Raw genomic sequence first — 25,858 nt, 5'->3', positions numbered from 1 at the left:
GGCCGGCAGCCACAGGCCAATACAAGACCAAACAGTCACAGGCCCAGAAGGCGTTTGAAAAGGCAACACCAACCATCTCCAGACTGGTGTCACCTCACTGCCCTCACGATCTGATGGCACAGTTACGGGGAGGTTATTCAGTGCCCCCCACACGTAACTTATGGGACCACCGCTCTAGGTATAACAGGTGCTGTGACTGGCTCTCACTACCTGAATGCCCACTGGCCTGTACCAAAAACACAGCACCAACTGTTTTCAAACACTACCATGCCTCCATTGAGCGTGCGTGACATGCATGCCCTAAGGGCTGAACCAGCCTCCACCGAGCTTTCCTTGCCCTTGTTCTGCTACTCCCCAGCTGCAACCCAACAGGACCATTTCCCCAGTGCAGATGAAGATGGGCCTTCAACGCACTCCAAAGAGGAACGACTTCCAAAAAGGACTTGAAGAAAGAATGGTAACTCCTCTCATGTAGTGCCATAGAATTCTTACAGACTGTCAAAGGAGCAAGACAGTAAGGTCTCTGGAACTTGAAGTCTAAATCACGTTACAGCTGTCAGGCCAGACATGGCTCCATGGAACAAACGAGCAGAGGCAGGTCAGAGAGGCAATGCAATCAAGACACTACTGCTAAAGTACAGTGATGTAAAAGAATGACAGGCCACAGTGGGGAATTGTTCCTGGCACTTCAAAAGATGCTGCCTGTGAAGCAAGAGTGGGTGGGCAGAGCTCCTGAAGGAATTTGGAGGATTTAGCAGCTACCGTCCCACACTGTACAGGTTCACCTTGTATAAGGACTTCCACTCGAACAATATGGAAATGCTTTGTAGAATTACACTAAGATAAGACATGAAAAAAACGTATAGTCAAGTTACATAAAATAGTCAATATTATAGAAAAAGAGAAACATATCTGCATTCAGAACACTTTTTAGTGCCCTGAGAGCAGCAGTGAAAGCACAATGCTGTTCCTTTGTGCATCAGTAATAGCACACATATAGCCAACTCAGAGATCTAACTGCACATTCACCCACATCCAAAACTGCCTGAAGTCTCAACAGCTACATGCAGAAATCAAGCACACAAGTCACGCATTCCTCAAATCGAGCATACATACAAATGTGAAACTCTAAATACAGAATATTTACACTTACACTAGGTCCTGCAAACATGCCAAGAAAAAACGACACACACACATTCATATACATATATATTTATATTTACTTCACTAGTTCTTCACCAGATTGATAGCTGAACTACAACAGAATAATACATACATACAGGTGTTGCAATGCAAATCCATGTTTAGGTGCTGACATTGGAACATTTAGGACTAGTTTGTTATGGAGGTTTTCCATACTGCTTGTTACCACAAAGCTCTCCCTGGTCCTTCAGCAGTGATTATGGGAAAGGTGAAAACCCTGATACAGATACAGCAAAACAGCTTACCTTCATTAGACAGTAACTAAGTTCTCTTGTGTGGAAAGTACAACATAAATGACAGTTCTTTCAAATTGACATGGTGATCCAAGGCTTAACATCACACAGAGAACTGATAACGCAGGAGAGGAAACATTTTAAAGGAACGGTTGCATGTTGTTAAACAAAGACTGGACTTTCTAAATCAACATCACCAAGCTCTATGCAACCAGTACAGCATTGGAGCTTGTATCTAAGCAACCGAAAAAATGCAACAGCATAAAACTGAGTACCTGTCCATTGGATAGATATTACGAATCTCAATGCTGGGTTTTTGTGTTAAATTTGATAAAAGTTCTCTCCCTTGGAAATAAGCAGAGAGGTCCCCAGTAATGCCAAGGAACTGGCCATTCTGAAAGGCTCTGATGCTCTTCCATGACTTTCTGCCACATCTCAAATGACTGCTTCTTTATATACATGCCAAACAGCAAACACATTTGGACAGCCACAAACGACCCACAGACACACAGTCGCTCATAATTATTGCTGAGGGTGTTCGTAGATTTGGCTCTCCCTTAATCCTGACCATGCAAGACATCTGCTCTATATAGCTGGTTTGGAGAGCTGGAGGCATTAGAATTTAGCAGAGAAAAATTGCAGCCATTTACCTACCTCTAATCCATTCAGAATACTGAATTTGTTTGTTCTAGAAGGAAAAAACCACAACCACCACCTCTAATTGGTGCTTAGCAGCCAAATGGATTTCGGCAGAGAAGCCAAATCCTGCAGAACACTTTCACCCACAGAATTCCTTCTTCTAATTCTGAGCAGGGACATTGTTCTTATATATCCAGCATTAAAAACAAGTAAATAAGCATCCAAAACAAGCAAACACAACCCCAAACCTGTGGATACCTTCCAAACAGGAAATAAACTTCAGAACTAGTACCCCATGGAGGAGGGCCAAGCACACACACAAGCAACAACAACCTGATATTTTTAATAACCAATATAATTATGACAGCCTTTTACTGCATGTTTGGCTACATCATTCCTGTTTAGCTCTATCTTTGCAATGGAGTCAAAGAGTAGTCCTCCATGGCCCAGAATTGTACAGGAAGGCTGGGCACTCCTCAAGAAGGAAATCTTTATGGCTCAGGAGTGGTCTCTCCCCACATGTGCAAAGACAAGCCGGCGCAGAAGAAGACTGGCCTGGCTGAACAGAGTTGTGGCTAGAGCTTAGGGGAAAAAAAAAAAGAGAAAAAAAAAAAAGAAAAAAAAGATGGTTTATGATTTTTGGAAAAGAGGGCAGGCCACTCAGGAGGACTGTAAGGATGTTGTAAGGATGTTCAGGGACAAAATTAGAAAGGCCAAAGCTCATCTGGAGCTCAGTCTGGCTACCCAGCCCTCTTTACCACTCGTGAGATGCCTTCAGAAATCTTTCACAGCAAGTTTCTTCTCTTTTCCAATACTGGAGCAAGATGTCACAGCTGCAACTACAGAGAAAATATTTCTCGTTGCAATCTTTCAAATTATAGTGAACCTTTTTATTTCTCAAACAGCTGTATTATGACAGAACCAGATGAATTAGTGTTTTCAACATTACTGCAATTAAAACACTGCTCCAGTTTTAACCAATTCCAAATTTCCTTAGTAGACCACTCAATGCAAGCATCTGACTGAACACCTAAGTTAGGCTAAGCAATGCTAACCACCACCTATAGGAAAAAAAAAAAAAAAAAAAAAGCCTTACAGCCCTGTGCTTCATCCTCTATAGCAAAGGACCCCTCAACTCACAGTGAAGCTGTGAGCTATGCAGACAGACACCTCACTGAAGCCTTCCTGCAGCGCAAGCAATAACTCTGGGGGTGCTGCCTACCTCCACCACCACCACCACCCACTCCCCCCAGGCTAATGCAAGCCCCACTGGCAGCATCCTCCCAGGGAACTTGAGGGGTGCTGGAGTCAGCCAGGATGCTCAGCCCTAGTGTGTGCTACTGGCTATTTAGTTTCTTCCTAATGATATTCCCTCACAACTCGGTCACTTTCACTTTCAGGCTCTAAGCTGGGTATAATTATATTAATGTTTAGAAAGCCCAAGAACTGCAGTGAGCAACTTCTGCCAGATTCTTAACCAAAGAGAAAAGAAGCCAAACCAACCCAGCAACCTCATGTTCCTTTAACACTTTTTTTTTTAATAACTTTCAGTCTCATGACTTATGACTATTGACTTTAACATGCAGCTTCAACTTAAGACTGGAAGGGGTCTGTCTGCACAGGAGCCTTTCCTCCTGTCACTGGCCATCCATACAAAACCCATGCAGACCATCCAGACAAAGAGCAAATCACTGCCAAGCAGCCTAGCGTGAAGGCTTGCCGAAGGTCCGTTCTCAGGTCACTGCTGGACACAGTCACCACCCTCATCCATCTAATTCTCCAGCAGTTACCTCAGGGCAAGTGGCCAAAGCATGGATGAATCCTAGAGACCAAAGGTATAAGATTTTGCTAAAAATCTGCCTTAAGTTATTAATTATTAGTATCTATTATATTTCTCATTCTTATAACATCTAAGAGCCTTATGTTGTTTTTTATTTGATAAAGAAAAAAAACAATGGTAAAAAAAATGACACTATACATGCTTATATTTCTTGGAAAAGGAAAGCCAGCTTGGGGATTTCCAGTGAAGAAAATCTTTCATCTACTACAGCCAGCACTAAATTCAGCTTACGGGTCAAGAGTGTCATTTTCTACAAGTTATTTACCAAATGCAATAACCAATAATAAAAAATAGGTGCTTGTTTGCCTAGCACAGTAGCAAGCCTATTGTTAACTTCTCTAAGAACTACAGAAATAAAATAGGATATGCAGAATAGCCTCATTGTCTACAGAAACAGTTAAAATAAATGTTTTCTACAAATTCCCTGTGAATGATGCAGAAAACAGCCTTACAGCTTCTCCAGTCCCTAGCACGGGTGGCACCACATCCCATTCATTATGGACCCACCCGCAGAAGACCTATTTCCTCAGGCTAGAAATAAGAAAAAGAATGCCTGAATTAAGTAGGTCTCCAGGATGATTTTTGTTCCAAGAAAACAATGCACTTGAACATCCCCTCTGGTTCCACTGTTAGGGGAGAAGATTTTTGTCTACTGCTGGTGCACAAATACCAGGCAAGGAGACCAGAAACCTTGACGCTGTGTGGTTAAAATTCAAAGCAATGCCAGAGGCTGTTACCCATCCCAAACATAAGGAGACTGACACAAGGCAAGGTTTTTCATTCTGGAGACAACAGACCCTTCTGAGTGCTGGCACCTGCAGGGGACCCACCTTCCTGCCCCGTCCCCTGGCAGCTCCAACAGCCCCCCAGGTCCCTCCTCACCAGGGCCGGCAGCCAGCATTTCTGAAGTGACTCTGGCCATCTCCAGCCAGCTGTCAGTGGACAATTGCCCACACTACAGAACACACAGCCACAGCTGGCAACCCCTGGGAGAAGCCAAGGGACAGGAAGAGCCACCGGGATTACAGAGCCTCAGCCAGGTGGTCCTCCGCGTGCAGGCCTGCAGCTACCCCAGGGACCCAAGCCCGTACACAACTGCTGCCCGTGCTCATACGCATCTCCTCCGTGCAGGAAGTCTTTTGGTTTTAGGCTTCTTAGCCTAAGAGTACACAAGTTTGTGATGCTCCTTTTCTTGTCTAATAACAAATCACCAGCAGACGAGGAAAATGCATTTGTTGACTCTATACAGCACGCAAGCATTGCCAAGCTGCTTTGCTTCCTTCAGCCCTACAGTAAGGGATAAACAGCTGATAAGAGCCGCAACCGCCGCTTCCTTACCGCGCAGCAGGGGAGCAGCAAGCGTTTACTGAAGCTTGCCCACGCTTGTAGCTCCCAGGGAACATCTGAGAAGGTCATCAGATTACTTTCTGCTTGTGTTTATTTCCCTTGTTAACAACAATCTGAACTGAGTAAAATTCAGTTCATAACACTCTTTAAATTCTTTCTCCAGACTGAACTCCAGTTCAGTCCAGGTCTATTTCTGTCTCTTCTCTGTGTCTGTGTATTTTGGCAATACTCCTTCAACACTTGTAACAGTGCTGGATAAAGAGCTTACACTGAAGGATAAGGCAGGAATGAATGTAACTACAAATTTTACAGTCCTATTTTGTGATTAACAATCATAACATGTTGAAGTCAAATCAAATTGTCTTTAAAACTCAACTTTTAAATCTCAATTTACACTTGGCGTTAGGTTACAGGGCTCACTTATTTGCTGCAGCATCCTGCAAAGCTCTGTGTCAAGCTGCTGCCCATGCAGCTGCTGGCCGGGACCCTCCGAGCTCTGCTGCCAGCAGGCTCCGCAAGTTTCCCCAATGGCTCTGTCTGCGCTCACCTCTGCTTCCCACCACATTCCCTGAACGCATCCCAAGACAGTAGGGGTCCATAGGCTGAGTGACAAAAAAGAAAGTCATGCCTTATTTTTCCAGAGTCAATTAATTCAATTACAAGGTCTTAATTAAGAGCCTGTTCTGCTTGAATAATTATATTCACCAATTAGTTTGCTCAAAGAGACTTGGAAGATCCTTGGAGAGCGCTACCTTACTCAAGGCCAGGTCAGCTTTTTGATCAGACGCACAACCAGAACCAAACAACTGGCTCACGCTGGAACTGCAGCCACATGGCTTTCATGAAGGATAGGGGATAACTAACAACCTTAATGATTCTATACGGTTAAAAAATATAGCTTAAAAAGATATCACAGATGTAACAGTGCCATACTTAAATGTCTCCATTGGGGTTTCTTTGCCCACAGAAGGTTAAGTGATGTGGGACAAGGCAGAACAGCACATGACTGACCTAATTCAGATGCCAGACACAATCCTTGAAAAGTTATTTAAATAAGTTGTTTTCTTGCACTCCTGGCAATTGCACGTGCACTTTCTTGCACTCTTGCAATTTTCTTGCATTCTTGGCAATTATCTGCAAGCCACACAATTAGCCAATCAGCCCTAAGGAGAAAAGATGATGAGACTATAACCACAGACCTAACTATCCTTGCATAATTAAAACAAAACTAAGTTTTCCTCAGTTTTCATACCAAGCCACCGGTTTCTCAAAAGAACACACACACAGAAGATTTCTGACAGAAAATTCTAGGAGAATGAAAACAATGTTCCATGCCATGAGGCCTTGCACATGCGTATATGTGCATTTCTGTGCTATAAAATGTTTTATGATGTATCCAATTGCCATCTTTTGAGAATGGATATTTCCAAGCATAACAAAAATAAAGTACTGAGACCAGCTGCTAGGAAAGAAGTTGCTACACTCAGTACATGGCTCCTTGTATTCTGCATATGGATTTACTCTGTACCAAAAGTCTCCTTTTTTTTTTTTTATATACTATCAAAAAAGCATCTGTATTCAAGTCAATGACAAAGTTTTTCTTGATTTCAATTAGAACTGACCCATGCTCCCAGTAAGTCTTACACCAGATAATTAATGGCTAAAGGATTACCAACGTAAAACCATTAGAAACCCAAACTGTTCCCTTTCAGCCATTATAACTGTAAACTCAAATCCTCATACCTCATTCTAAGTAAATGTCCACTTCACAAAACTAATCCATCTGCAGCTGGCAGCACATGCAATTTTATGGCAAATAATGCTGTCTGTATACACTGCTCATTCACTCTGACAACACCCAGTTGTTAGCACTACCCCCAGGGCTCTAACCATGGTTCAGCACTGCCTCAAATACAGCCGTGAACAAAGGAGCAACAAAGAAGCGACAATTTGCTTAAGTTAAAGCATCTATTTAAATATGTTTGATAAGGGCCAGTAACTGGTGTGTCTCATTAAAAGCAACTTTTTTGTCCTTTTTAAAATCTACTATGAAGATAGAAGACTTCGTAGATATTTTATTTCTATTTCTACTTACAGACACCACTCATTATTCCTGGCAAGGCTCTATTGCACAAGAAAGTGATTGGGAAAAAGCTGCAGAAAACACCTGCAAAACTCCTCATCTGACAAAGCCAATCTGTGCAAAAAAAAAAAAAAAAAAAAAAAAAAAAAGATTCTGAAACATTTTAGGTCTATTTTTGAAAAGATGAGGTTTGGATTGAAGCAGTGATTTGAAAAGAAAGATATAGCAAGTTTTTGAAGGCCAGCTAAATCTCTCAAAACCCTTACTAGAGCACTGCTTATTTTGGTAGCTGATAAGTCAGATGGAAGCAGTTCTCTCTCATCCCTTTGCTTTTGCCCGTATCATTTGCAATTGTGTAATTTTCTAAAAAGCACCAACAAAAACAATTTTAAGCAGCAGAAATCATTCAGGAAGGAATAAACTTACTGCAGAATTACACACAAGGAAGCCTGAGAAACTTCAATGGCCACCACAAACCCAGGGAAGGATTTGCACAGCCAGCCTGTGGAGTTCCTCCAGGGCTGCCAGAACAGCTGGGTGGTGACAACGGCCTTACGCAGCTCCTTCCTTTCTGGGCACAAACCACCAAAGGTGCCTCATGGTGTGGTTTCTTCTTCCTTTCACCGCTCACACTCAGAGCAGCTGACCAGCCACGTCCTGGCACTCACAATCCTCCTCGCTTTAGCTGCTAGGAGCCATTTCACAGCTGTGCAGAAAAGGAGTGAAATTTCTGCCACCTCCGTGGAAGAGCATTTATTTAATCCTTTTAATTTGAGGGAGGAATCAAAAAAGCAGAGCTTGTCCCCCAAGTAGTCATGCAATTAATGTCTAAGAGCATTTGTTAAATAAATCCTGTTGTGTAGAAGTCTCCCATCCTGACCACAGAATCATAGAATATCTGAGTTAGAAGAAACCCACAAGGATCATCAAGTCCAACTCATGGGTCCCCCAAGGACCACCCAAATACCAGGCCCTGTGCCTGAATGCATTCTCCAAACGCTCCTTGAACTCCAGCAGCTTGGTGCCATGACCACTGCCCTGAGAAGCGTGTCCCAGTGCCCCACCACCTCTCAGCAGTCTATCCCTACAGTCCTCTTTCAGGTCATTCATGTTTACTGACCATTGGGGAAAGAAAACCTGCAAATTCCCTGACCTTATGTACATGCCACGGCATGTAAACAATCTTCCACTTCAAATCCAATTCTCTGCTGACAGTCATTTGGGCTATTGAGTTGAGACCTCAGACAGTAAAACACTATCATGTAACAACATACATTTTTAAAATCTAATAAGGCTAGAAAAGAACCAAACCTGGAAGTCTCGGGCATTTGTCAGAGAGCTGTTTGAGCTTGCTTGGCCAGCTGTGGAACACAGCAGTTTCATCACCAACTGCACAGGCATGTGTGCAGTGCAAACTGCACTTGCAAGCCACCTCAGGGTAAGAAAGCCCCACTCATTAGTCCCTGTCCTAAAACTTGATTTGTCACTTTCTTGTCCATTCTGCAGGCTCTACCTAAAATCATTTGGGCTTGAGCAGCTTTTGAAGCAGACGACGCTGCCCTACCAAGCCAAAGGACATCTCTATGGAAAAGACGTAAGCAAAACAGTTTTGTACATTGTACGGGTTAAAGCTGAATCAGGTCTGGGACTCCACTGCCAAACACACAGTACTACCAGTTAGTTACTTCTGAGCAGGCAAAGCAGCACACTTCCTTTTCTACTAGCTCTCCTATGCACGCAGTAACTCCGGGCAGCTCATTACAGCAAGATTCATGAACACTTAACTGGTTGGCTACAAATCCATCCAGATTTACCACGCTTATCCATGCAGCGTGGCTCATCATGCCAGCAGGATCCCACTCAGGTTCTGCGCAGATTTCTGTCACCCCTTCACGGTGTCACAGTGCCCTGCCCACAAGAACAGGACACGGCACATCCACGGGGGGATGCCCCAGCAGAGCAGGGGATTGATGCCTGTAGGGGAGCTGTTGCTTGGCTTCGGGAGAAGAAAGAGGAAGATAGTGAGAATACATTTGCTCTTCTTATAAATGAAGTCTCAACTCAATCAGAATTTAGTAATATTTATAAAAGGAATATTTATAAAAGGTATAAAAGGCAAGTAAACAGTGCTGGGTGTGTGGGGAGTCTACGCTACACCAGCCCGCGCACACGAACATCAAACATTCTAAATATACAGAACATTGCTTTTACATACTAAACCCGACTATGCCTATACATACAAATAATCAGAAAAGGTAACAATCCTTTAAGTTCCATGACTTAACAGTCTCCATTTTCCATTCCTTTTGAACAATGTCTTGCTTTAAGTTGTCAAGCAACTCAGCCTTGAGCTTCTTCCCAGCTCCGGTGTGCCCATGTCCAGCAATTTTCAGTACGAGCTTCTCTGAGCAGTTTGCTGAGTTTGGCTGAACCTATCTTCATGAGGCGATCAATGTGCCTGCTCCCATCCTGGTCTCCGTTCTGCTAGCCTGTTCCTTTTCATTCATTCCTTCTTTCTGCTTCTTTATTGATGACGTAACTTCGTCACATTGTGTTGCCTTTTTTTTTTTTAATCTCGAGGACAGGCTCCCCTCTTATATCCTTCTCCCCACAGCAGTTCTTTTCAAAACAACTTCTCATTGGTCAAACAACTTTGCAAATAACAGCAACTGCAAGCACCCAGAAACTTCGTGCCTTAACGACTGGAGAACAAGCAACCCGAGACTGCATGGAATCTCCTGAATCACCCTTCTTAGTTCCCTCTATACTCTTTTGCATTCCTGATGGCCTCATCGTTAAGAGTCTGATGTTGTCATCAACCACGGGGCTTTACGACTCCCATGGCCACACTCCCAAATCTCCCCCTTCTTTATTAATATCAACCATTTTCTCGACATGAATTACCACTCCATATATAACAGGAAGAAAGCTTTGTGCTCTGTGTCAGTTAAACAGCCCAAACAGTTTCTTGTAAACATTATGTGTGGTAAATGCTTCCAGTTTTAAAATTCAGTAACTCTCTAAGAGTAACTATTAATTACTAGTGATTTATCATTTTGCTTCCACAGGCACACGTGCTGCGTTTCTCCAGCAGTGTGTTGAATACCTCCCGGTCTTGTTGGGCTACATTAGACAGGAGATGGAACTGGCAAATACCAGGATCAAGGCAATTGAGAATCCTGAGCTGATTTCTGTGTTTCAGCTGATGCCAGCAGCCTGAGCATAAATAGTGGAATTACTTAGAACAAATTATAAAAGATGAGAAAACAGAAAACAATGTTTTTGCATGAAGTATTCCTGTTTAGCTCATTGAAGTAATCCTTATGTGTTGTGGAAAAAGACTATTTTGTTTGGGGTAAAAAAGTTAATGTTCCCATATCCTCCTTCTCCCTCCTTCCCCACATCTGCTTTTTGAATTAGTTTGGAGTGTGCTTGCATTTTTAACATGGTAAAACTCAGTGGAATTTTATAATCCACAGATAGTATTTAATTGAATAAAAATGTTTCCCTCTCGTCCCCAGCTTCCTAAAACTGTTGAGCACTCAAACCTGCATTGAGAGTGTTAAGTATGGAGTGGTAATTCGTGTGGAGAAAATGGTTGATATTAATAAAGAAGGGGGAGATGTGGGAGTGTGGCCATGGGGGTCGGAAAGCCCCGTGGTTGATGACAACATCAGACTCTTAACGGTGAGGCCATCAGGAATGTAAAAGAGTTTAGAGGGAACTAAGAAGGGTGATTCAGGAGACTCCATGCACAGGACATGAACAAGTACATTGATCGCCTGTTAGGTTCGGGCAAACTCAGCAAACTGCTCAGAGAAGCTTGTACTGAAAGTTGCTGGAAACAGGCGCACCGGAGCTGGGAAGAAGCTCAAGCTGAGAGAAGCGGACCCGCGCACACAACTGCCCCTCGCTGGTAAGCAGCCGGGCATTATGGGGAATCATACGTCCTTAGAAACAAAGACTGTCCTGGTAACCTTACAGCTTATTCTCCTGATTAACGATCAGACAGTTTATGAGCCTGAAACACTGGACCAAACTGATGTCAAGGTGTGGGACTCTGCAACTAAAAATGACAAGGTTGCAGTGGGATTGCTCGGTACCTGGTGAGCAGTCTCTGAGGCCTTAAAGAGCCCTGTGGGACCGCAGTCAGAAACGTGTGGTTTGCCAGACAGTGAGGGAGCTGCGGGCTCCTTTACTGATCCGACTGCTACGCCATGGGCCCTCTGCTGCTACAGCCATCGAGGGCTTTTGCTGTTCCGCCCCCTGGTGACCTGGACGTGCCTTTTGACACAGGCCCTATTGGCCTTGAAAAGGAGATGGATATGCTTTTCTTCGATCTGTGAAGAACGGGATACATAAGGCCCGAAGGCTGAGTTGCGTGGCAACTTAAAGCAAGACATTGTTCAAAAGGAATGGAAAATGGAGACTGTTAAGTCATGGAACTTAAAGGATTGTTACCTTTTCTGATTGTACGTATGTATAGGCATACTCGGGTTTACTATGTAAAAGCAATGTTCTGTATATTTAGAATGTTTGATGTTCGTGTGCGCGGGCTGGTGTAGCGTAGACTCCCCACACACCCAGCACTGTTTACTTGCCTTTTATACCTTTTATAAATATTCCTTTTATAAATATTACTAAATTCTGATTGAGTTGAGACTTCATTTATAACATTCCTTTGCAAGAATTCAGATTTGGGGATGCCATCAAGCACCCTCCATAGGGCAACAAAAGATGATCCTCCTCCAGACACAACATAATGCTGAGAAAGCCCCACTCTGTGAGTGGGAGGGTGCTCTAATGCACCCTCTGACAATTCAGGCCAGGATACTTTAACTAGGACCTGCTCCAATGCTGGAGTCAGCCCAAGGGAAAGGCGGGTGCTGGCTTCCAAACAACAGCTGCCACATACCAGGACTGGGGGTGCCACTGGCAAGTAGCAGAGTGCTCTCGGTGCAGCCTAAAACTTCTGTCACCCTCTGGAATTTTCTCATACCAGCCACAAGGCTTCCACCACCAAGGGCCTGAGAAAAGGGAGCCAACATCTGGCCCACAGTGCAGACCTTTCTAAGGAGAAAGCACAGCTATCCGAGCTGATGGCTGCGCTACCGCTGCTCTGGGCTTCTCCCTTACGCATTATCTCTTGCCTTCAAAAGAAGGTTTGAGATTAGATAAAAATTCAAAATCATGAGAAAAAAAAAAAACACACAGCTATGAATGGCACTCCCAAAGCAACCCAGAGGTCCCACACACAGTAACAGTCAGGCTAAAGTGCCTGACGAACTCTAAGTTACTGTCTGTGTACAGAATCAAGGAGCTGTCTGTTTCTACGAACTGCCCATCCGTATGCTGATGGTGCAGACTGCAGCTACCTGGAATGCAGGAGAGATTCAGGTACAGGCATGAATATTGATTCAGGCTTTCCATGAAGTTCAGGTTCAGGTTTCTGCAGTGTAAAATGCCACCCAAACTATTAAGATCGTATCATTCAAGTTCAATCACTTGCTCTGCCAAAGATTCTCTTTGTAGCCTGAGGCAAACCCTTAGGGCCTCATTCAGGAAAACACTTAAGCATATGAAAAAAATGCATCAAAATCAACAGAATATATCCAAAACCATTTGTATGTGTTTTGACACAGACTTAGCTCCTTTCTGCCCACCGTCTCCAAATCATGAGAGAAGGGGTGCTGCTCTTCTCTTGTCCTTGCTTTACCACCATAGTTAAGAGCAGGATACTCTGGACAGGACTATACATGATCAAATGAAGGTCAAGACACTGTAACAGTATCACAGAATCATCTAGATTGGAAGAGACCTCCAAGATCACCTAGTCCAACCTCTGACCTAACACTAACCAGCCCCCCACTAAACCACATCACTAAGCTTTACATCTAAACGTAGAGCAGCTTAGTTACAGTAGAAGCCCAACTGTAAAGCCATTCATACCAGTGCTATGATCACATGGACCAAGACCCCAGTGGACCAGACAAGCTACATACAAACTGATAAAAACCACCCAAGCATCCAATCTTAATAGCAAACCCAACAGAATAACCCCAATGAAGCTCAGATGTCTCTCACACATCCCAAGTTAAAAGGCTCTGTTGCAGAGCTCAGAGTACACTTCTACAGAGCTAATGTACATGTAATGTCAGGAAATAAAAACAAAAACAGGAACAATTTAATTCATCCTGCTCTCCAAAGTCACATCTAGCATTTGCTAAGCTCTTCCAGAGGCATTATGGTGCTGATTAAGAGGAATGCCTTCAGGCACAACCTTTTGCGGAACTTCAGAGTTAACGATGCCTTTGAAATGTCACTGAGGCATACGGTTCTTTCTCAATGATAACATCGAAGGGCAGCCTATAATTTAAAACACCGCACTTCTAATTGACAAAATTGAATCAAGTAGGAAAAGCAGGATGAATGCAGATCCTATCTCAAGTACAATGAAACTTCAAACAGGGCTGAAAAAATAAGAAACAGCTGAGCTAATAAAAAGCAGACCCTGGGTAAATAATCTTTCAGCAAGTACATTTTACCTACATTGTTACTCTTGAAATTTGGGAAAGGAGGAGGAGACAGCAAGGGCTGAAGAGGAGGTTAGAAAGGATATTTGGGAAATACGCAGTATTTAGGAAGATAGAAAAGTGGACAACCCAAGCCAGACTCTGACCTCAGTTATACTGGTGTAAATCCAGACTAATATCATTTCCTGTAAGGGAATTACTCTGCATTTACTCCACAGTAACCAAGATCAAAACCTGCTCAATGAGACAGAGGATCAAAGCGGAAAAACTGGCTTTTATATCTAGACAATGGGACATTTCATTGCCAGTAACTAAGGGCCTTTTTAAGGCAGTGAAGCTACAGCATAAAAGGTGAGATGCACTTGAGACACCACAAATTTTGGCTGTGGACATTTATGATGTTAGACTTCAAGTGCACAAAACCTTCCCATCTCTGAACAAGTTTTACACAAATAAGAGAGTTAACTTAAAATGCACTTAGAGCTTCATACTTGGTTTCATCTCAAATCATACCCATCACGAAACGAAACCCATCCCCATGAAGTAAGCATGCAACAGACGCCTCCCTTGTGCCCTTCCCACGCCTACCCTGCAAGAATTTCTGTGCTCCCAGTTAAAACTGGGGCACGCACCCACATCGGTGGCTATGCTGAAGCCCAAAGGGCTGGAACGACCCACTTCAAAGCACTGCTGCTAGACAAGGGCAGAGCTGGAGGCCAAAGAGGAGCAGCCCTACTGCCGGCCCTCTTCCCTGGGAGGTTCAGCTTCCTGCAGCCGCTTTACTCCACACACCGCTACCATGCTATTCCCAGGGAGTCGCTCCTTCCATGATAAAATTGCTCATTGCTTTAAAATGCCACAGAGCCAGCATGCGCTGTTCTCACCTTCGTGCACTGTGGCAGCAGAATAATACTCAAGTGTTACAGCAGCAAGGCCACCTTCCCTTTCCATGCCCCAATGCCAGCCCTCGGGCAGCACGCCATGAGGTTGGGAGGCAGTGCTTATGCAGGCCGCAGCAGCGCCGTCAGCTCCTCACCCCACGCAACCTCCACCAGCCGCCTGCCTCTGCCTCCCAGGGCCAAGCAGCACTCCTGGGGCTTCAACTCCGGTGAGCATCAGCACAGCGATGCTGGAGATCTCCAAATTAAACCACACTGCCACTGTCTCGGTGCCACACGGGCCAAGTATCACACAGAATGATTTCGAGTGACGAAATGCAGAGCCGTTTGCCCAGCTGGCTCTTGCACACTTGCCTGAAGCCATGTGCACACCCAACCTGCTCACCTACTTACAGCCTAAGAGCTAGCTGAGACACCAGTTAAAAAGTCACAACCTCCTAGTTACAATGCAAGTTAGTATGGGGACATAAGGGAACTCAGAGTATTCCAAGCTGTTCTAAAGCACCTCATTTTTCTTGCACAACTTTCTCCTCTTTTTCTGTTCCTCAATAAATTATAAGTGGAAAAGCTTACTAGTTCAGTGAACTATACCGAGACCTCACTAACTAAACAAAAGGCTCTGTCCTTTGGAAAACAGATTCGGACATACCATTGTGCAGCTTAAGAGAACTCAGGAAATGTTTTAGCGATATTCAGCATCCCTAGAGACACTTAACTTCAGCTCATGAAAATACACTGGTGTCCACAGCATGAAAATTACAATGGCTTCCTGCTTACACCCCCCTAGGCCATGAATGTAATTTAAACAAGATGGCAGGGATCCAGCAGTAACCTGTGGTTGCAGATTAGAGCTGCTATCCCAAGCAAACACAGGAGGCATTTGGCTAAGGCTGCAGCTACCCAAGACATTCCTTCATTTTCACTTAATTACGCAAACCCGCCCCCACTCCCGGCACTTCAGCAGGAATTTTCCAGGCTGAAAACATGGGGTCCCATTCTGCTCTCAGCTACACCTAATTGCATACTAGTGAGGTTGCGGGAGAGCTCTACTGACTGCAATTTCTCCTCTAATTATAAAGCTGATGCTGAGGATTTGGCTCTACTGTGTATCAGGCTGCATGAAGCTGTCTTTCAAAGCCGGCTTCGTACTTTGCACTCCTGTGGCTGGAGCAACAGCAGAGGCAGGAAGCGTTACAGCTCCCATGAAAACACTGAAGTGCAGAAGTACAGAGTGAAAGCTCAGACCCTCTCCACTTCAACCCCGCAGCAGGCCCAGCATCATAAGGGGGCAGCTGTCTGCCCCAAGAGCTATCACATGCTGTAAGGAATGGCTTTAAATCCTTAAGAGACCTTAATGGGAATGCATTACTAACAGTAACTTCAGCACTTTCAATTCTCTTTCATTGTGTGTGATGTATGCAGCTTATTGGCTTGGTGTCTGGGAACATGTCACATTCAAATATGCAAATATTTTACCAGTAATGTGTTGCAGACCAAACTCTGCGGTTCAGTATATTTTAGGAAGATGGCTACAACTCGCATAGAACTGGAAAACTGCACACAGTGTCTCTGCAAAGAGGAGAGCTAAGGATGCCAAAGAAAACCAACATGGAAGAGTACATGGACAATAAGTTAACATCTCCTCAGAACCACACAGCCTGGTGACATTTGTAATACACATTACCAAAGTGCATCGTAGCCCCCATCTGTGGTCAATCCCATCGATAGCATCAGTCTCAGAGTTGCCAGTTACCCCATCAGCTTGCACAGAGAGGGGCTCTGGTCAACACCCAGGGTTCAAACTGTGCTGACAACCTGTGTGAAGGGAACACGAGGTGCACTAATGAGCCACATCCTCCAGCAAAAGTTGTCCCCGCCACCCTTGGCAGAGTAGACTTGCAGGAGCCCCTACACTTGTGCTGGAGGCCCATCGCTAGAGCCAAGCATCACTCCGCTTTAGCTCAAAATGCCCAACCAGAAGAGGATCTTCACGGGGATGGAGTAGTGGTCCTGCTTTCAGTAGCAAAAAAAAACAAAAAACAAAAAAAAACACTAATAGCCACTGAGATACTGGCAGTTCTTCAGCACCTTCCCACAGCCATACCCCACTCCAAGGGGCATGAGGGTGCCCCAGAGCTGCACCAGGGAGGATGCCACAGAGGGGTGTAACCCATTCCCTGTGGGAGGTGGGCTCACCTGGGTACATTGTGTGCTATGGCAGGGCAATGCCAGGACAGAAGAAGCCCGAGGGACAATGAGCTGGACAGCCAGCCCCAGAGCAGGAGGAAGGCAGCAAACAGAAAGCCTCTCACTTGACTTCATTGCTCCTCAATTTGGGGCTTCAGCTGAACTAACTTTTGTGCCCTCTGCAGTCAGTGAAAGCAAATGAAACCTGTGCACTTGGCGGCCTCATGCTCCCTGACATAATGCAATCCCATTCAAGTGCTTCAGGAGCATGGAGTCACTGCACCTCTCCTTTGGAAAAACATGGAGAAGCTTGGCACAAATCTGCAGTCACCAAAGAACAGGTTGCACATGTTTGTCAAGAGGCAACAAGAGAAGTTCAACAATAGATCACGAGGGGATGTGTGATTTAAACCCCTCTGACCCCACTTCAAAATATAAGGCAAACTGACCCTATACAATGTGCAAACCTTGGGCTTCGAGTCTGACCCACAGCAATGGCCCAACATGGACTCGCAGTAGGCAGAGCTGAAGCTCACAAATCAGGTTTAAAAGCAATGCAACTGACACAGGAAAACCTAACCACTGGTTGTATTGCACAAACTCAATTATGTTCTACAACGTAATTGAGGGGTAAAGCCCATCCACCCTGCCAGTAGTAAAGAAAGCATATGAAGAGCACATTTTGTTAAAGCCATCCTATTTCTTCTAACAAAACTGTTGATCATCAAGGCATGGCAAGGCAATCAAGTAACACCATCAGTCTCTTTCAACATAGAAATTGTTTTGCCATTTGCAAACTCAAAAACATATGTTCCCAATTTTTTCCTCTGCTGTATGCATCTCCTTCAAACCCAAGCTCACAGAATATGCCAGAAATCAAAGCATTGATTAGAAAATATGCACTAACTGGCATCTGAGGGCTTTCACCATCTGAAGGGTTCCTCCTGGCATTCCTTAGGCCACATTCAAAATCCATTAACTAAATAAAGAACCTGCTCCTTTTCCAGGAATCCAGCTTGTCCAGACCCTCACAGACTGAGCTGAATACGCTCTAGCAAGAATTCCAAGCAGCCTCCAACACACACACAGACACACAGTGTCAAGCATGAGCCAGGACACTGCAGAAGCTCACACCTCAAGTCGACACAGCACCCTGCAAGCAGCCCCAAGGCTGCTAAGGAGCGGGCACAGCAGGACAAAGACAGCCACAGCACGTGGCTCCAACCCAACAAAAATTTTCTCTGCTCACAACTGGTTCAGAGACGTTCAAGCACAGCCTATCCCAGCAGGCTGGATCCAGCCCCATCGCCCCAAGCTTCTCCTCCTACAGCTAGCCCAGCTCTGTGGCACCAGGCAGGGCATTCAGGGGGAGCACAGGGATGTGATCCAAAGGATGGTAAAGAAGCACACAGAGCATGGAGTTCCTGAGCAGCCTCTCAGGTGTTTTCTTCTTCCTTCTCCTAGACAGCCACTGCCACAAACAGGATTGGCTTGGCCTCCATGTGAGATTTCACATGGAAACACAAAGTGCTGCAACTCTGGAGAAATGAAGTCTAAGTGGAGGAAGGAGACGGAGCAGAAGAACAGACTGGTAAGCCGGATGGCTACGAAATTAGCTCTTGTACTGTCATTCCCTGTTACAAGTGCCTTCCTCAGCTGCCTCAGGCAGGCAGAGAAGACTGCTTCAACAGATGCTCCTTCCACCCTGCCTTTTAAAAGAATTGTACCATAGCTGCTGCCTGGGTCATTCATAGGATCACAAAACAGTTTGGATTGGAAGGGACCTTAAGGATCACCTGGTTCCAACCCCTGTGCCATGAGGGTTGCCCACTACATCAGGCTGCCCAGGGCCCCATCCAGCCTGGCCTCAAAAACCTCCAGGGATGGGGGCATCCATGGCTTCTGTGAGCAGCCTGTGACAGTGTCTCACTGCTCTCTGAGTGAAGAATTTCCTCCTAACATCTCATCTAAATCTCCCCTCTCTTACTTTAAAGCCATTCCCCCTTGCCCTGTCGCTTCAGCTCAGGACAGGGTGAAACACTGTGCCAGCCACTTGTTACATGGGGCAAGTCTTTGCTGTTCTTTACCCATACCATCTCAACCGCTCTCTGGCCTGAGTCTGCGCTGTGTAACACCTACCTCAAGATCAACCAGTTAAGGGTGAGGAATCACAGGGCAGCCGCCTCAAGCAGGAAGGCACGGGTAAGTCTCTGTGCAAACAGCAGCAGCCTAAACGTTGACCATAGCTTCACAGGGTCACTCAACATACGTGCTGCTCCCTATCTTTGTGTTTTGCAATGCATGCCTACACATCTACACTGATGTTAGCAAAGACAGCAACAAGTGGCTTCTGAACAGGCTCTGCCTGCTGTGAGTGATGGCAGCCACGTGTCAACTTCCTGCTCTGCCCAACTCGCAGGACCCTCCAGAAGAGCCCTTCTTTTGCCGTTGGCTGCTCTTTGGCAAGCATTGGAGTTGTATGCGACACAAAGAAAAGCCCACTAGAGCTGGAAGTGAACGAGTCTTCAAGCACACGCAGGGATAGTAGCGAGGGTAAAGATTTTAAGACAAACAAAAAGCTTTCATAACAAAAAATACTGTATTCAGGAGTGAATTTTAAAGCCCACACAGTTACCTGTTTGCACACAGAACGGTTGAGGTGTAAGGGCACTTACAGGGATGTCTGCGTGAGAAACAGGAACGTATGAGGTATTTGTCTGGAGTAAGCATCCTCTACATAAATTCAAGGAGCTACAGAGAACAGGCACGCACTGCTAAACAGTAAGGCTCATTTGCACAACTACATCAGTCATAATTATTGGGACATTGTAACACTGGGATGCGTTACTAATGAGCTACAGAGCTTTTCACTTATTGCCACCACTTGGAGCCAGGGATAGCAAAGCAAAACAGAACAAGTAACTTCTGTGCAAGTTCAGTATGCAACAATGTCAGATGCAACATGAAAAATAATTCATAATGCAATGCAGAAGAGAATGAAATCCTTTATATCTTTCAGCAAAAATAGAGATACAAAACCCTTCCCTTCAAAAAAAAAAAAGATTCAAGAATTGAGGGTAAAACTTGCTGATGTGCATACACAGACTTTAGGTGGTAGAAAAACAGAATTTAAAGTGATGTTTTCTCATTGGTCTTTGGATGATGGCACCATATTTCAGCTGTCTCAGATTCAGGAGCTTCTGGCACTGGCAATCTACATAATTAGCTACTTCTAGAGGGACCCGGATAAATCCCTCCAGAAGATGAAGAAAACATCCATACAGTTACATACAAATGATTTTATAGATACCACAGCAACTCCATCAAGGACAACAATCAGGTTTCAATGGGAGAAGGTTTTCTACCATTGATTTCTATACATTCGGGCTTTGCTTAAAAATGTTAACAGCCACCCATCAACCTCAAGGTTGACACAAGGGGGAGGAGAGCGCCCAAGGGCGAGGCTAGGCAGCAGGTGAGACTCTCAGAAGCTTGCTGCAGGAGGCCAACGGGGCTGGAGGATGCTGCTTGCCCCAAGACGTGGAGCTACGCCATGCTGGCTGAGGCCAGACAGATCGCAGGGAAGGCACAGGAGCAGCTCCAGCTGGGCAGGGGCAGAGGCTACGGCCAGAGTAGTTTGCTCTCCATCACTCACACACATCTTCCTCAGGGCAGAAGGGAAGCCATGAAGGAAAGCCCGTGCTCCTCTGTTTTTACCCACAGCCTCTCATCTCCCTCTGTTGCCCATCTGATCTAACTGCTAAAATTTTTGTATCACAAAGTATGAAATATTTTAATACCTCTAATGGCCTGGTTTTAATGTCTTCTTTTTCTCCTCTAGGGGAAAAAATATTTCTTCTTTGTAACTTCTAAAAAAAAAACATCAAATGTACAAAAAACAAAGCTCTCGGGACCTTCCTATGGCCTTCTGAACTTCTCCCAAGTTAGGATGTAGACCAGCAACTTAACCTTTTTTACAACTATGACACTGAAAGTCTGCTAAATAGAGGAGACTACAGGTTATGAAGTTAAACACAGTTATGAGCCCTTATTCCATTTTAGTCAGAGCTCTGCTCTCAGAAAAGCAAAGCGGGACCAAGGAAAAAAAACAAAAGTTTTATTTCTAGCTCTCCTGTACGTTCATTGTGTCGCCCTAAGTGGATAACTTCAGTTCAATACTCTGAACAAAGCAGCATGTTTTCCTGTTTGTCACATAGGCAATACATTGCCTGTCCCATTTGTAAGAAGGGACAAGAGATGCTCATGTCAGACATCCGTAGACATTAGGAGTATTAAATGGTATTAACACCACCCTGTGCACTTAGAAGCCCAGAGCCTACATAACCACATAGCTACACTACTGTAAGAACAGTTAAATTCCCTGAGAGGAAGTTGTGGGGAGCTGGGGGTCAGCCTCTTCTCACAGACAGCTATAGAACAAGAGGGAAGGGCCTCAAGCTGTGCTAGGGGAGGTTTAGGTTGGAAATTAAGAGAAATTTCTTCTCAGAAAGAGTAGTCAGGCATTGAATGGGTTGCCCAGGGAGCTGTGGGAGTCACTGTCCCTGGAGGTGTTCAAGGCAAGGTTGGATGTGGTGTTTAGGGACATGGTTTTGTCGGTGACGTTGGTAGTAGGGTGATGGTTGGACTAGATGTTCTTGAACGTCTTTTCCAACCTTAAAGGTTCTGTGATTGTATTAAATATTGCTGTGTGCGTATTCCTATGCACAAGCTCAGGCACAACAAACTCTGGCAGCTTAGCCCAGGTCTCCAAACACCTTATATTCAGAATGCAACTCAAACAAGACCTTTCTTCAAGATCACAGGGACGAGTGAAGAGTCAGTTTTCCTCTATATTTGTTCCATGGAAAAAAAAAAAAAAGTATTTAAATTCTGGCTAACCCATTAGAACAACATTTATAGGAGTGGGTTACCTCAAAACTTAATGATATCACTTAACATTACATATATTAAAAAAAATGGGTAAAGCAACCCTATTCTCTTCATTATACTTGTAATTAAACCGCTGGAGTTTGGTCTTTAAAATAGTCATTCACTCTAGAAGAATGCTTGATTGAATCATGCAGAGTCAAAGTTATTACTGGGATAACTCCATTAGCTTTACAGAAAAATGCTAGGGATGAATGTGTCCTCTTGGGCTTGTTTTCCGTTCCAAAATTCCTTAATGGCATAAAGAAAAAACAGAAAAGCTGGCCACAGATGTTAAATAGAGATGTTCCGAGCCCAGTTCTGTTTCCACAGGATACAATAGGAGTGAGTTAGTAGGAGATCAGGACCCACAACACGCAACTACAAAAGCATTCAGTTATCTTAAGCCTTAGCTCCAATACAGTATTTTCCTGTGCCAACTCTCCTTGATTTGGGAGATATTTTTTCATTTTTTTCCCACTGAATACAAGTCTGGCAAGAGATTTCTTTGTCAAGAGCCCTTTTCACTACCTACAAAACTTCCATGACAGTGTTCAGGCATTGAAAAACCACAACAGAAAAATTCCTGTGATCTGCTGGCATATTCTGACACACTCAAGACAAAACCAAAACCAAAAGGCTTTTTCAAAATAGGGATCTCAGCATACGCACAGATGGCTCAGTGGCATCAGCACGTGAAACCCATTACAAGTCTTTTCTGTAGGCCGTAATTCTGCACTGTGCCAAAAACCTCAGGTTCAATTCAACAAAATAAACTTGTCAATTATTACTGCTTTACCAAAACACCGCAGTGCTAGCAAAGTACCACAGCAGGGGTCATGACACTACATTTAAATCTACCATCAAAGGCCACCACAGTGCATAGGCACATCACTATGCAGCATTTTAGTAACAACACATTTGAAAATCCTGCTATATCCTACTGCATAACTCAAATTATTTGTAATCCAGATGTACCTTGTGCAACGTCAAATACTCTTTCAGGACAGATTAATGCATGGTTTTGATGAATATTCTTCTCTTTTCACCAGAAATCTGTCCGTCCTGAGGCTGGTCTGAAAGCACTTGAGCTGTGCCACCAGCAACCAAGCAGTGCCGCAGAGCAACTGCCCCGGCTCTGAACAGGGAATGGGGTGAAACATCAGTGATGAGACCAAAGGAGTTACATTTGTAATTACCCATCAACAAACAGTGTGTCTGGATCAGGACAGCCTTGTACAAACCAGCTCTATGAAGCTCAGGTTCAGCTGCATGTTGTGCTCCTCCTAGCGTCCCATTCACCTCTGGGACACGCTACCTCACAGAAACATCAAGAAAGCTTGTCTGCGGGACAGCTGTGTACAAAGCTTTTTTCTGAAGAAGCAAAAAGAAATCACCCAATTGTGCAAATAAGCAGACAACTTGGGGGGAAAAAAAAGAAATCTCATGCTCATCAGTTTAGTTGAGCTGCCATCAGACAGAACAACACTAGGTAAGTGAATTGGATGCTGACATACATGCCAAGCAACTTCAGTTTTAAATTTTTATTTTATATTTTTTAATTAATTTACTTCCTCTAGGTTCATAGAAGGTGGTAAGGAGGTGTTCACAACACTATTTCCTTCTTTTTCGTTTGTAGAATCTAGATTTGGTCATCAGTAGATGTAAAATACCAGATTATCAGCAGCTATGTCCATAAAGTTCAAGACACCAGCCCATGCTGTGTCCTACTAACTCTAAGAAAGACATACAGAAATAATTTTCAGAAGTCAAGATAAAGTCAAGTTTAAACTTAAGCACCTTTCAAACCACGTTAAGACCTAACAAGCCACTCGTGACAGTGAGAAGCATGGCCCCCTGGCTGCGTAAGGAAGCTGGACTTCCCTAACAGGAGACACCAACACAGATCGCTGACAAGAACTGTCTCTCTTTGCTCCGCTCCCCGTGGACCAACGTTTCAGCTACTCTGCTGGGTGCAATCTGCTGAGGAAAAGGATCTCCTGGGGAGAGAGAGCAAACAGGGCAGGAGAACAAGGAGCCTGCGAGGGGTAGAGATGTGAAGCAAGGAGAGCAAGTGGCAGCAAGGGATGCAGGGAGCAAGGTCGTGGTGGCACAGGAAAGCATGGTTACAGGGCTCTGGCTGTAACAGACACAAAGACCCAGAGAGCCAGTGGAAGCAAGGGGGCCAGGGAAGAAAGGAATAAAATGGAGAAACCGACCAAAGGGAAGAGCAAATGAGGAAACAAGCACACGTGGGATGGGGGGGGGGGGGGGGGAGGGAAGCAATGACTGAAACAAGGGATTTGAAGCTGACCTGTGATGAAAGCTAAGCACTGGAAGTATCAGTGACACCATGGCTGCAAGTTTTTTTCTACACAAATGCACAAGAGTTGCGAAGAAAGGACCAGGCTAACAGACTCACAAACTAAAATCACATCACACAAGGCCATCTTCTGGCTCTCAGGGTTGGTGCAGATATCCAAGCCCTCTGAAAAAGTGGATTAGCAACCTCATAACGAACCACTTCAGTGAGCAGAAAGGAACGATGTAAAGAGTAAATATAAAGTGATAAAATGTAAACATAAAGATATAAAATCATGGGGAGAAAAAACAAAACCACCCCAGCCACCATGGTGGTCTGCTGCCCCATCCCAGGGAGAAAGAGCTCCAGGGAGAACTGCTAGCGTGGCTTTGCAGCAGGGCAGAAATAAGCTCTGGGTGCGACTGCCGCAAATCCTCTCCCCTCTTGCTCACATCTGTGGTATGGCATGCTTTACGTTCCGCACAGGTTTGTCTCATAAAAGAACAAAAACACAGAATTAGAAGAAAAAGATGTGACATCAAAGGTGAAAATAGTAAGATACATAAATGGATGTTTTTCTGATACAACAAAGACAGGCTCTTCTTTAAAGGAGAGAGAACCTATGCAAGCTCATGGCTAACAAAACAGAAAAAAAATGAAAGTTTTTCCCTAGTTTTCCAAGCAATTCGATTAAGATATTGGTAACAATGGCAAGCAAATGCTTTGCAGGCAGAAGTGCCCATGGCTGGGGAGAAACAGGAGGGGCACCCGGTTTTGTTCGAGGACATTCCTGAAAAAAACGAACTCTAAAGCACCGACCTCGGGAATACCCTGCAGAGTCCCATGGAAACTAGCACCAGAACGGCTACTTTCAGGGGCCCTTACGCCCCATCCTTCTCCGATTTCTTTTCCTAAGAAAAAGCGGGCGTTTGCGGCGCCGGGTAGCGCAGGCATCACCGGGCTGGGGCATCCTGCTCTGGTTTCAGGGCTGTGGCAAGGAGGGAGGCAGACGGCCGGGGAGAAGCAGAGCAACGGGAACCAGCGACGGTGGGGGGACAAAGGTGGGCCAGCGGGCGCTGGGCGAGGGGCAGGGAGCGGGTGAGGAGGAGCCCCCCGGCGGCCGCCCCGCTGCCGACTCCCCGCTCCCCGCTCCGGGGCGCCGGGTCCCTCCCTCAGCGGGGCCCGGGGCGAGCCCTCACCTGGGTCGTGGAAAGGCACCAGGGCGAAGTTGTACAGCGGCCTCTTGGGTCGCTTCAGCGACGTCTCCAGGATCTTCGACGCCCCTTCGATGACTTGCACCAAGTCGTCGTACATGGAGCCGGTGACATCGAACACGAAGGTCAGGGTGGAGGCTCCCTCGGGAACCGCCTCGGCGCCCGGCTCGGGCTTAGCGCGGGGGCAGAGGGCGAGCAGCAGCAGCAGGAGAGAGCCCGGCCCCGCCGCCCGCGCCCCGCCGAGAGCCATGTTCGGCCGGCCGCCCGGCTCCCCTCAGCGCGGAGCGCAGGAAACGCCGCAGCTTTTGTCTGCGCGCCGCCGCAGCCCCGCTCCGCCTTTCTTATCGGGCAGGGCCGGGGCCGGGGCTGGGGCCGGGACCGGGGCAGCGCCGCCCCGAGGGAGAAGGCAGAGCCCCGGCCATGCCGTGGGCTGCGGGAGCTGCCGCGCCGCA

The 25,858-nt window shown here is 45.4% G+C and overlaps 1 protein-coding gene across 4 annotated transcripts in view; it reads right to left on the bottom strand.

Moving 5' to 3' along the window:
- The window catches only part of HMCN1 (hemicentin 1), a 200,580-nt gene extending 174,780 nt beyond the window's left edge, over positions 1 to 25,800 (bottom strand). For all 4 annotated transcript variants that reach the window (XM_068691241.1, XM_068691239.1, XM_068691242.1 and 1 more), the window contains exon 1: positions 25,392 to 25,800. In XM_068691241.1, coding sequence (XP_068547342.1) covers positions 25,392 to 25,656 — 265 coding nt within the window. In that variant the 5' untranslated portion in view covers positions 25,657 to 25,800. The remainder of the gene's footprint in view (positions 1 to 25,391) is intronic.
- Between the last annotated feature and the right edge of the window lie 58 nt (positions 25,801 to 25,858).

This window comes from Anas acuta, chromosome 8 (genome assembly GCF_963932015.1).
Source record: "Anas acuta chromosome 8, bAnaAcu1.1, whole genome shotgun sequence".
NCBI classification, from domain to species: domain Eukaryota; kingdom Metazoa; phylum Chordata; class Aves; order Anseriformes; family Anatidae; genus Anas; species Anas acuta.
This window is presented reverse-complemented; position numbering and strand designations above follow the sequence as displayed.